This window comes from Poecilia mexicana, unplaced genomic scaffold, assembly GCF_051168715.1.
Source record: "Poecilia mexicana isolate PSO_F unplaced genomic scaffold, ASM5116871v1 scaffold_3, whole genome shotgun sequence".
NCBI lineage: Eukaryota > Metazoa > Chordata > Actinopteri > Cyprinodontiformes > Poeciliidae > Poecilia > Poecilia mexicana.
In genome coordinates, this window is record NW_028263372.1 from 34,812,806 (window position 1) to 34,824,475 (window position 11,670).

At 39.5% G+C, this 11,670-nt stretch overlaps 1 protein-coding gene across 1 annotated transcript; it reads left to right on the forward strand.

The window, feature by feature from the left end:
* The first annotated feature begins 6,269 nt into the window (after positions 1-6,269).
* Positions 6,270-7,947, forward strand: c1qtnf4 (C1q and TNF related 4). Its single transcript, XM_088004489.1, has 2 exons — positions 6,270-6,626; positions 7,186-7,947. The coding sequence occupies exons 1-2, from the start codon at positions 6,270-6,272 to the stop codon at positions 7,945-7,947; spliced, it is 1,119 nt and encodes a 372-aa protein (XP_087860615.1).
* The last annotated feature ends 3,723 nt before the right edge of the window (positions 7,948-11,670 follow it).

Consider the following 11,670-nt stretch of genomic DNA (forward strand, 5'->3'; position numbering starts at 1 on the left):
CAGAGCAGGTGAGAGCTGCAGGGAGGCTTCAGTTTGAGAGCTAATGTGTTTGTTATCACCTGCAGCAGATGGCCCAGCATGCAGGACACACACACACACACACCAACACACGCATACACACACACACACAGGTACAAACTACATGCATATTCCTACATGTAAAAACTCCCAGCAGAGCAAACAGATCTACACATAAAGACAGTCACAAAGTCGGCCTTCTATCACCTGAAGAACATCTCCAGGATTAGAGGACTAATGTCTCAGCAGGATCTAGAGAAACTCATCCATGCGTTTATCTTTAGCCGTATTGATTACTGCAACAGCATCTTCACAGGTCTGACTAATAAATCAATCAAACAGCTGCAGCTGATCCAGAACGCTGCTGCTCGCGTTCTCACTAGAACCAGGAAGATAGAGCACATAACACCAGTTCTAAAGTCCCTACACTGGCTCCCTGTAGCTCAGAGAATAGACTTTAAAATACTGTTGTTAGTTTATAAATCACTGAACGGTTTAGCACCACAATACATTAAAGATCTGTTATTGCTGTACCAACCATCTAGACCCCTCAGATCTTCTGGTTCTGGTCTGCTCTGCATCCCCAGAACCAGAACCAAACGAGGAGAAGCAGCATTCAGTTTCTATGCACCACGGATTTGGAACAAACTTCCAGAAAACTGTAAAACAGCTGAAACACTGGGTGCCTTTAAATCTCAACTTAAAACCCACCTGTTTACAGTTGCTTATGGCAATTAATGCCTTCTATGTATTTGCGAGTGACTGGGAGTCATTGCGCGTATATAAAACCCTGTAAATTCTAGACTAACAGGTAACCAATTAATGCACAAAATCCGCGTAGGACAGCGAAAGTCCTAGCGCAAAATTTTTGCGAAACAGGCGGACGGAGCCTGGTGCTGCAAGGCTGGAGGCCTTGTCCTGTTAGGCTGTGATTTTATTATCTTTTTATTACTTTCTTTTTCTTTCTCACTGTTTAACCCTGTAAATTCTAGACTAACAGGTAACCAATTAATGCACAAAATCCGCGTAGGACAGCGAAAGTCCTAGCGCAAAATTTTCGCGAAACAGGCGGACGGAGCCTGGTGCTGCAAGGCTGGAGGCCTTGTCCTGTTAGGCTGTGATTTTATCTTTTCTTTTTATCTTTTTATTACTTTCTTTTTCTTTCTCACTGTTTAAAATTATGTAAAGCACTTTGAAATGCCTTGCTGCTGAAATGTGCTATACAAATAAAATTTGATTGATTGATTGATCTGTTCATTAGCAGGATTTGTTTACTTACAATAAAAGGACATGCATTTGTGTGTGTGTGGGTGTGTGCGTGTGTGTGTGTGTGTGTGTGTGTGTGTGTGTGTGTGTGTGTGTGTGTGTGTGTGTGTGTGTGTGTGTGTGTGTGTGTGTGTGTGTGTATGAGAGAAGGCAAATTAAGAAGAGAGAATATCTCAGATGTCTGGATCTCATTTTGTATTCAACGATGCATTTAATGACGGTTTTAATACATTTTAAATCTGAAATTAAGCAGCTGATTACGTTTTTAGTCTGGTGGGTGAGGAGGGGACCGATGTCTTTGTCCAGCTGTTATTGGGCGAGAGGCGGGGAACATCATGGATTGGTCGAAAAACTGTTTTATCGCTTTATTGAAATGAATCATTTTTCTTTAATTTGCTTCATTGCGACTTAATTTGGTTTTGAGTTTCATGGTCAGATTTTGTTTTTGATCTTTAAATCCACTTCCTTGATTTTAAACCTCAGTTTTAGACCTAAACGAGGCGACTTACTCCAAGAATCTGGACACTTGGTCAGATTTTGTGTTTTTGCTGTGGATATGTTTTGTTCTCATGTTTACTGAAAACAGCACAAGTTTAGCCAGAAAGTTAGACGTGTGCATTCCAGTCCCGGTTAACTGGAATGCTGCCGTATTTTTATTTCCGGCCTGTTTTTCCTGGAGAGCTGACTGCCAACCACGCAGGCTGCTGCAGTGATGCAGACTTGTTTCCTGACAACAGAAGCTGAAAAACCCAGAAATCTCCACGTTGTGTATTTTACACCAACATTCAAATCAATCTAAAACTCGATATTCTGACACTTCTTGCTGATACGTGAATGAACATGTAGTTTAGAAAGCACATTTTCCTCAACCTGGAAAATTACATAATGTTCACATTTCAGGGTAAACAAGTTATTAATGTAAACTCGCAGTTGTACAAAAATAGCCGTGTAAACACACGCATTTCCTCACACACACGCACACCGAAAGCAGCCTACGCAGTAAGAAAACAACAGAAAAACACACCTCCACCCACACAACAAAGTTATATAGGCCACACAGACATCCGTACACCTTCATGGTTTGTGTTAAATCCCTTCCCACAGGAAATTCTGCATTTCATGTGGCTTCTCATCAACATCCTCCGTTTCTGTGTCTTTTGTTTCCCCTCCTCCTGCTGTCCTCCTTCCAGGTCGTCTCCATCATTCGTTATTGATCTGTCCACAGGGAGGACATGTCCACCGCTCCCTTCCCTTTATTTATAGATACAGGACAGATCTCAGGGAGAGAAACAAGAAGCTTTACTGTTTCTTTGGGAAGTTTTCATCCAGTGTGGTTTTGTTGTTGCTGTGATTAAGGTGAATATCTGCGTGAAATGGATCCACTTAACAAAAATAAAGCTGAGCTCATTTGATTGTTGATAATTTTATTTTCAGTTTTCTACTCGGTGCTAAAAATATATTTGCTACTAGATATGCATTCTTTTGCCTCTTGTTGCCTGCACTGAACAGTAATTGAACAGAAAAGAGTGTGGAGAGACAATATGAAGACATAACAGTCTGACACTGGGAATCCAGCCCAGTAAACATAGAAACTGTCCAGTTATTTGACTGGTTTTGTAACTATTTAACTGGGCAGGGGAGTTTTAAAATCCACTGCAGTATATTTCTTCGGGTTTGGGTGCATTTGTGCGTTCCTCTGTTCTCCCCCGTCCTCCTCTGGGTGCTCATTATGGAGGAGGTTTGTTTGATCTATTCTTTCATTTCAGTTTGAACCTGAAGCAACCGGCTCTCTGCGGAGCGCTCTGTCGACACGGCCAGTTAAAGCTGCTGCCATTACACAGACAAACAAACACTATTTCTCAGCTGCCATTATGCAAAGGAGCTGCGTCCGCATCCCGCACCTTTTCTATCAGGCAGAATCTGCAACGATCTGCAGCGCTGCATGGATTTCTCCCTCTGCTGATCTGGGACAGCTAATCAGACAAAAACAATCAGCTGAAGCTCGGTGCCCTCGGTATAATTAACAACAATAATTAGCTTCTATTTAAAGAGGTTTATTTTGCTTAAACGTACAAGAGAAGCATTTAGTTTCAAGTGCAAATAACTCAAGGCTTCGGCAATGAAAAATATACTTTCAGTTCAGATTAGAGACGTGAGGAAAAGCAGAACACATTACTAAACAGTTTACAGCTAAAGCTGATGTGAGAGAATGTTAGACATCCAGAATGTTAAGCAGAAAGTAATTTATAATAAATCACAACCACTACAGCTTCTCACTTCATGGTTTTGTGACACGTTTTCCAGCTTAGTCAAACAAGCTCCAGCAGCCGCAGACAGTAGATAAATCATGCTAATGACTTCACTGTTCTGTAACTGCATCATGCATGTTTATGTAAATATTCAAATGAAATATAAATCACACAGTTGGGTTTTCTTTAGTCCCACTGAATCTGTAAAAGAAGCAACTTTTAGGAATCAAAACTGAATAAAAGGAAGTTTCTTAATCACCACCAGTGATTTTCAGGCTAAAAGCTTTTCATGACACGGCAAAACTAATTTCATCCAATGACATTATTGCATGGAAAGGAAATCAGGGACGAATTCAACAAAGCTGTTTTGCCCAGTGGATGTGTTGAAATTAGAGGTTGCGCAGCCAATTCAGCAAACAATCTCATATTTAACTGAACTACGAGTGCAGTTAATGGAAAATCCACTTTTATTTACGTATATTTAAATAAATTACAGTCTAAGCAAAATGCTTCATTTTCTAAAAGGCCAGTGCTGTTCGTGATGCAAAAATAAATATCAGCTGTGTTTCTGAGAAGAAAGAATTACTCCTTTCAACATGTGATTTATTAATATTATTAATAAATAATCTATTAATCTGTGTCAAAACCATTCGGAAAACATTGTTAAGTTACTTTTGTTAAAAATATAAATCATCTGAATTCAATAGATCCTTTTACAGTTTGTTCAGTCAACAGATGGAGATTATTGAGTAAATGTGAGTTTTTTTTCATTTTGTACAACAAAAACACAGCGACTGGTTTTCACCTCTGATTTTATTACATTATGTGTAATAAATACTGTTACATTATAACTCAAAATGGTTTTAAACTCACATTTAGCACAGTCAGCTAACTTTCACATCTAAGCAGAACTTAGATGCATCTTTCATCCATCACAGCTGGACGACTCTTTGACATGTTATTTTCTTTTAATTAGCTTAATGAGCAGTTCGCTCTCATGCCTCATTCAGGGTTTTGTAAATGACACAGAATGCTAATTAAGACTGATGAACCGCCCTGAAAGCTGCAGCATCGGCTGAACTCTGCTGGAGCGTCACAAAGTACGATAAGCTAAATCCTTGTTTCTTTGTTTGGTGGGGGGCTGACACCTCCACCCATCTGCTCTGTGTTGCTTCATCACAGCAGCACAACGAGACAGAGAGAGAGACGGATAATTACATCCTCAACTGAGAGCCATGTGGTTAAATGAGTTAATACGGCTCGGTGATTTTTAATGAGCGTGTTCGTACTTCCTGTTCTGTCATTTATATTAAAATCCACTGAAGCACATTTGTTATTATGGGCTGCTTATGTGATTGTTATGCTTGTGAAATTAGAGCCATAATGCTGATGATTCCTGTTCCTTATATCAGTTTGACGTCATATTAGAGCCATTGTAGGTAGAATAAAGGAATACATTCCCGGCAAAACATCTCAGAAACTTCCTAGAAAAAACAAGTCAATTTCTGAGTTCAAAATGTCCAAAATTAAAAAAAAAAACTTTGCAATTTTAAACTACAGAAATTTGCTAGAAAAAACTCCAAAATTTTGAGATTAATATCAGAAATTTTCAAGAAAAAAAACTTGGACATTTCTGAGTTTAAAATGTCAAAGATTTTCTAGAAAAAAATTTTGAGATTAATCTCAGAAATTTTAGTGCAAAAACTTGGAAATGTGTGAGTTTTAAAAGTCAAAAATTTGGTAGAAAGATCTCAGAAATGTTAAGGTTAAAATTTTCAAGAAAAACCTAGATTACAAAGTCGAAAATGTTCAACTTTTGTAAATGTCCTTGTTTTTCATAGAAAGTTTCTGAGATAAAGGTTTTTGGTGGAAATTTACTATCTACAATTTCTTAATATGCCAATGTAATTATCTCTACCACTTATTTATTGATATTCTTATTTTGTGCAGAACAGTTGAATGTAGAATAAATACCTGCTAAATGTAAAGGGAGTTTCAAGGGTTAATTGGATGGAAAATTAGACCTTTTTGCTGTTCTGAGATGCAAGCAGATGTTATTTAATCTGCTCATTTTGAGTCTGTAGACATTAATGTAGTCTTAAAAATATTTCTGTAGTGCAGCTCAGAAGCAAATAATGAACACATACAAAATCTTACCAAGTATTTTTGTCCAGTTTCTAGTGCAAATATCTTCCTCTGGCTCATAACATGGGAAAAATGTTTAGTTATGGGTAAAATAATCTGCCAGTGTAACTGGCATTTTTTCACCAATATAAGGAATAATTTACTTTAAACAAGCCCCTGTAACTTTCACGTCAGGTTTGTCTTATTTTAGACTAAAATATTTGCTTTAGAAACTCGACCAAAATATAAAATAAGATTTAGTTTTCTTGCTGTGAAGAGTTATGGGAAACGTCTTCAGTTTAAAAATGTGGTGTGTTTTCAACTGAGCTCAGTTGAGCATTGGTGCATAAAATGATGTAATGACAAAATATTATCTAATAAATGATACGATAAATAAATGGAAAAAGCATTTAGCATCTCTAAGGCGACTGACATGAGAACTGATGTGTGAGATTCATTAAGTAAGGCCCTCAGGTAAATCAGGGACCCAGATTATAATATTTTCACAGCTTATTTCCCACCAAGTAGCTCTCTTAGGGAATCCTAAACACTAAATCTAACGTGTCTCCTCTTCTAAATAATTTGTCTCTGTTAATCTTTTCTTCAGGTACAATGCTGCTGCATTCGAGCGTTCTGATTGGCCTGCTGTGCCTGGGCCAGGCCGGCGGCGCCTGGGGTTTGGCCCGCCTGCTGGACAACGCAGAGCTGCGCTCGGCCTTCTCCGTGTCGCGCACTAACAGCATGGAAGGGGGACCGAAAATGACCGTGACCTTTGATACGGTTTACGTCAACATCGGCGGAGACTTTGATGCCAAGGCGGGATTGTTTCGCTGCCGCATCCCCGGGGCGTACTACTTCTCCTTCACAGTGGGGAAGTTCCCCCACAAAGACCTGTCTGTGATGCTGATGAAGAACAGGAACGAGGTGCAGGCCATCGTCTACGAGGAGAACGCCGGAGAGGAGAGGAAGGTAGGCTGGAAAAAACAGCTCACTTTCAGCTTACAGGTGTAAACAGAAACTGTATTTAAGCCCCACAAAGATCTCGCATTTTCAATTTAAACCTAGCAATCCTAGTTCCAGCAAGATTGGTCAGCTGGTTTTACCAATGTATGCACTGTACAATGGCTGCTGGAAAAGACAAGTACTTTGTTGTTGTCTTACCATTCAGAAACCACTTGTTGCATTTTTGTTGGTTGAGCAGGAGGCTCTACTAATGCTTTTCAAAGATGTATTGTTGTCCATCTTTGCCATTTTCATGTAGGCAGAACTGAGCAGAATAAAATCTCATTGACTGAGGATGATTTTATAACCCTTTTATAACAACTGAAGGTAACATAGTTACTTGATTGTGCTATAAAGTGCCACTCTGTGGCTGGAAGATACATACTGCCCTTTTATGGTTTCTGAACGTCAGGGCTCAGTTAAAGCCTTCTGTGTTTATGTTACGATGAGTCACAGAAGCTGATCCCTCTGTGATTGGATCATGTTTCTCCCCAGCTGCGATAACACCATCTGCTGAAATCCTCAGGTGCAGAGCCAGAGCGTCATGCTGCAGCTGGAGTTCGGGGACACCGTCTGGCTCCGTCTCCATGGCGATCCCCGCTACGCGCTCTACAGCAACACCGGGCACTACACCACCTTTAACGGCTACCTGATCTACCCCGACACCTACAGCTACCAGACCCACCACCACCAGCACCAGCCCGCCTACAACCCTCAGCAGGACACAGAGGACGCCAAGTCCAGGCCAGGAGACCCCGAGAAGGAGGAGAAGGAGGACAGCCAGGAGTATGATGACGAAGAGGACGACGGGAGATCCGCCTTCTCCGCGGGCCGCACCCAAAGCATCCTGGGAATCGACCAGGTGGGCGTGCCGCAGCACCGGCCGATCAGCTTCGACACGGCTTTCGTCAACATCGGCGAGGACTTCAACGTGACGGAGGGCGTGTTCACCTGCCGCGTGCCGGGGGCGTACTACTTCTCCTTCAACGTGGGCAAGCTGCCCATGAAGACGCTGTCCGTGAAGCTGATGAAGAACCGCCTGGAGGTGCAGGCGATGATCTACGACGACAGCCAGGGCGAGAAGGCCCTGCAGAGCCAGAGCCTGATGCTGGCGCTGAAATCAGGCGACGTCGTCTGGCTCTACTCCCACCAGAGAGACGGATTCGGAGCCTACAGCAACCACGCCAAGTACATCACCTTTACCGGTTTCCTGGTTTACCCCGACATCAGCTCCAGCTCCCCCACCACTGCCACCACCAGCCAATCAGAAGCCGCCAAGAGGCCCTAACTACGGCTGGGTGGCAAATGACTGAGCATCCTGGGTGGGATTCATGTTCACACGTGAAAACACAACATCTCACCAAGAGGTTTTGGTCTGGTTTCTTATTACACTTGAAATAAGACAGAATTAACGGTAGCACTTTATTTGAAGGGGGTTGAATAAGACTGACATGACACTGTCATTAACATGACATAACACCCGTCATGAACATGAATAAGCCTTCATGAATATTTATGACTGTTGTCATAAAGCGTCATTCGGTAAATTATGACACTTTTAATACAAAGTTGACATTATTTAAAATGTCTGTTATGACAACTTGACATTAACCAAGAAATCATCACTGTTTAAACTTTACCTTTAATAACATAAAGTTACCTAATTTTTAAAGTGCAATCAGTAATACTTTTATAACAAATTTATATCAGTAATGATTTCTTGGTTAATGTCAAGTTGTCATAACAAAGACATTTTGAATAATGTCAACTTTGTATTAAAAGTGTCATAATTTACCGAATGACGCTTTATGACAACAGTCATTAATATTCATGAAGGATTATTCATGTTCATGACAGGTGTTATGTCATGTTTATGACAGTGTTATGACAGTCTTATTCAACCCCCTTCAAATAAAGTGTTACCGAACTAACTTACAAGTAGTTTTTCAGCTAAATTGGAGCTTGTTTTCTGTAATATGTGGAATAATTCCTTGTATGTGGACTCCCAAAATTTAAAGTGGAACCATTTTATATATTTTTTTGCACTATCTCCATCAAAATGTGGGATCATAATTTTAAATAACATGTTGAGGCCATGAAAGGTGTAAAATAACTTTGGTGTTGTGTTGTCTGTAGTTTAAATTTCTAACTGTTTATATGAATTGTGTATAGCTATATTGTCTGCTTAGGCAGCTAATATTATGTAATATACACACTTGAGTTCATGACAAATGTCCTCTAGGGGGCAGCAAAAGTTATAATATTGATGAAAAACGTTCTGGTCCTAATGGCAGATTATTTCATTTCAAACAAGACATTTAATCCATCAGTTGTACTTCTTTCTTTTTTTTATTATTTTTTTAGCAATATTCATGAATTATTGACCTAAAACAAGCTCTTATATCTTGTTGAAAAATTGCCTGCAAATTAATTTTGCCTTAATTCAACTTGTACTAAGATATTTGCTCTAGAAACTGGGCAAAACTTCTTGGTAAGATGTTGTGTTTTTGTCACAGAGGGTATCAGGAATAATTCCTTCTCAAAGTCACAGGAGTTTTGGACTCACAACCTCAGAGAAAATCTATTTAGTTTATAGCTAATGGCTTCCCATGTCAGGAGTCCATCTCACTTGAATGTGAATATTTCACTCTATAATGAAAGTTCCACTGCTTGTTTGATCACGCACTAAAGTTGCAAAAGTAAGAAAATCAAAATTAGCCCCGCTTCAAAATAACCTGCCAGCATAATTTCAATGAGATCAAGAGAAAGTGTTAGCATTGGTGGTGGGCACCGCTAGCTAAAATGTTAGCTGTGCTAACCCTAAGGAGCTAATCATAACCCTTCTGCTACTGGTGAAGTGCTACACCAGCACGGTATTTAGAGGGAGCTAATGCTAAAGCGCTAACGTCAATTCATATAATATCTGCCCTTGAAAGACTACAACGCTCAAGCACCAATTAAATTTGACATTATAATTTACTTATTCTATAATTATATGTTATTTAATGTTTATGTTTTTCTCTCAATTTCCATTTTTTATTTTGTTGGAAATAAAGTTGGGGGAGAAACTGACCATGAGGAAAGGAAACAGTTGCTTAAACAGTCTTCCCCCACTTCAAAATAAGAGCATGAATATAAATATCCAACTACTTGAAGAATTTTAAACCGTCTATGACTGAAACTTAAAGTCATGTTGAACTTTATTTAAACTTTCCCAAACAGCCAAATAAATTATCCCTTTAGAATCTAAATGAATTTAGGGGAAGTGTGCTAAATGTTTTCAAAGTTAGCAAAAGTGATAAATGAAACATTAGCTGTGCTAGTAGCAGACTGGCAGAAGGGTGCTCACCACTGGTCAGCACAAATATCACCTATCTGCACTTTACCAGATAATTAATTCTGGTGAAATTAGTCAGGTTCAATCTAATTAAATACAAACTCAAACCAATCTGGTTGCAGTTTTCTATAACAGATCAATATTAACTATCAACAAAACCACAAATGAAGTCTTGAAATGCCAAGTAAATTTAAGTGACACTAAAATGATAATCTGATGTGCTTAATTGTTACGGACTCTATCCACAACTGTACAATAAAATATAAAGTAAAGTTTATTTTAGAAGCTTCTAATGTGACTTCATGTAAAAACTTCAACTAAGCTAACCTTAAAAGACAAGTTTGGTTGAATCGTGAGAGAAAAGTCTCATAAAAATGCAGTAAAAATAAAGCATTTCTCTCCAAGGTTAAAATCATGAAATAGATTTACCAAAGAGTTAAACATTCATAAATGCCCATTTGATCTGATCATTTCTGCAAAGTAATTCAAAGCGGTTTAACCTTCAGTGGTTTGATAAAGGCAGATAATCAGAATTTTCATTCTCTACTGAAATATTCCTTGAAGTGTTGGCTTCCTGTCAAACATTTGGTGTTTCTGCTTGTAAGTAAGACGTCTCTCTACTTGTGTTGTCATTAACCGCATGTAAATTACTGTGAACCGTGTTGGGTTTTTGTGTCAAAATGAGTGTTTTCTTTCCAATATTTGGGAGCTCGATGTTGTCTCTCGGTGGCAGCGGGAGCGAAGGATCCCAGGACAGAACTGACACAGATTTGGAAGAAGAGCACGACGCCGTATCCATACAACTGTTGACCACATACCTCCTTCAAGCCTGCGGGGATCTGGGACATAATTTGATTTCTAATTCTAGCAGCATTTATTTCACGTCTTCAGACAGAGCCCACTGTGGGGAAAATTGAATTGCTTCTCCCAGGCTGCAGTGATGTGCATATCTAATTTCACACCGCTGGGAATAAGATTATACAGTTCAAACTGTCATGAACCCTTCCCTTATCAAACAACTCTGTCCTCTGGAGGACCGCGGGGGTTCAACTTTAGTTTTGTTGAATGTTTAGATGTTTTTATTACATTAGTTGAAAATTTATGAGAAGCAAATGGTGGAAAATTTATGAGATGCAAAGCTCTGACTTTACTCCAGTCAGTCAGTATTTGGCAAAAGAAAAGTGAGTTAGAGTTAGGAATCAGCGGCGGGGAAACATGTTGGGAGAGCGTTCCACAGATCTGCAGGAAACTGTTCGAAAATGTATGTTTGATATGCAAATCTCACCCAGTTTTAAGTGAAACGCCATTTCCAAATCAGGCTGGAAAAAAAGTGCTTGGTGTGATTCCTGTTAGAAACCGAAAAGGCAGGAACAGCAAAGCAAACCACTGAAAACTAATTTCCTCTGGATGTATTTGACAGAAGGAGTGGACCAAACATGAAAACATCTTTACGTCTAAAGCCTGAAAATATGAATTTTCCAGTCTCACTAATTGCTGATTTCCAAAGCTTTAAGGCGGCAGCGACTTTCAGGAAACAAACTTGTGGTTATTTTTCTGTCCCAGAAAACTCTGAGTTTCTCCTTTAGTCTCAGAAGAAAACTCTCAGCCGCAGTGTGAAAGCGGGGCAGATTGATTCAGTCGGCCCGGCAGCTCAGGAAATCATGTTTGTTCTGT

What these genes read in the sequence shown, in the direction of transcription:
- c1qtnf4 (XM_088004489.1), top strand. Translation starts at nt 6,270, where the DNA reads ATGCTGCTGCATTCGAGCGTTCTGATTGGCCTGCTGTGCCTGGGCCAG. An exon ending in ACGCCGGAGAGGAGAGGAAG is followed by an intron (nt 6,627 to 7,185) that starts GTAGGCTGGAAA and finishes TGAAATCCTCAG; the next exon opens with GTGCAGAGCCAGAGCGTCAT.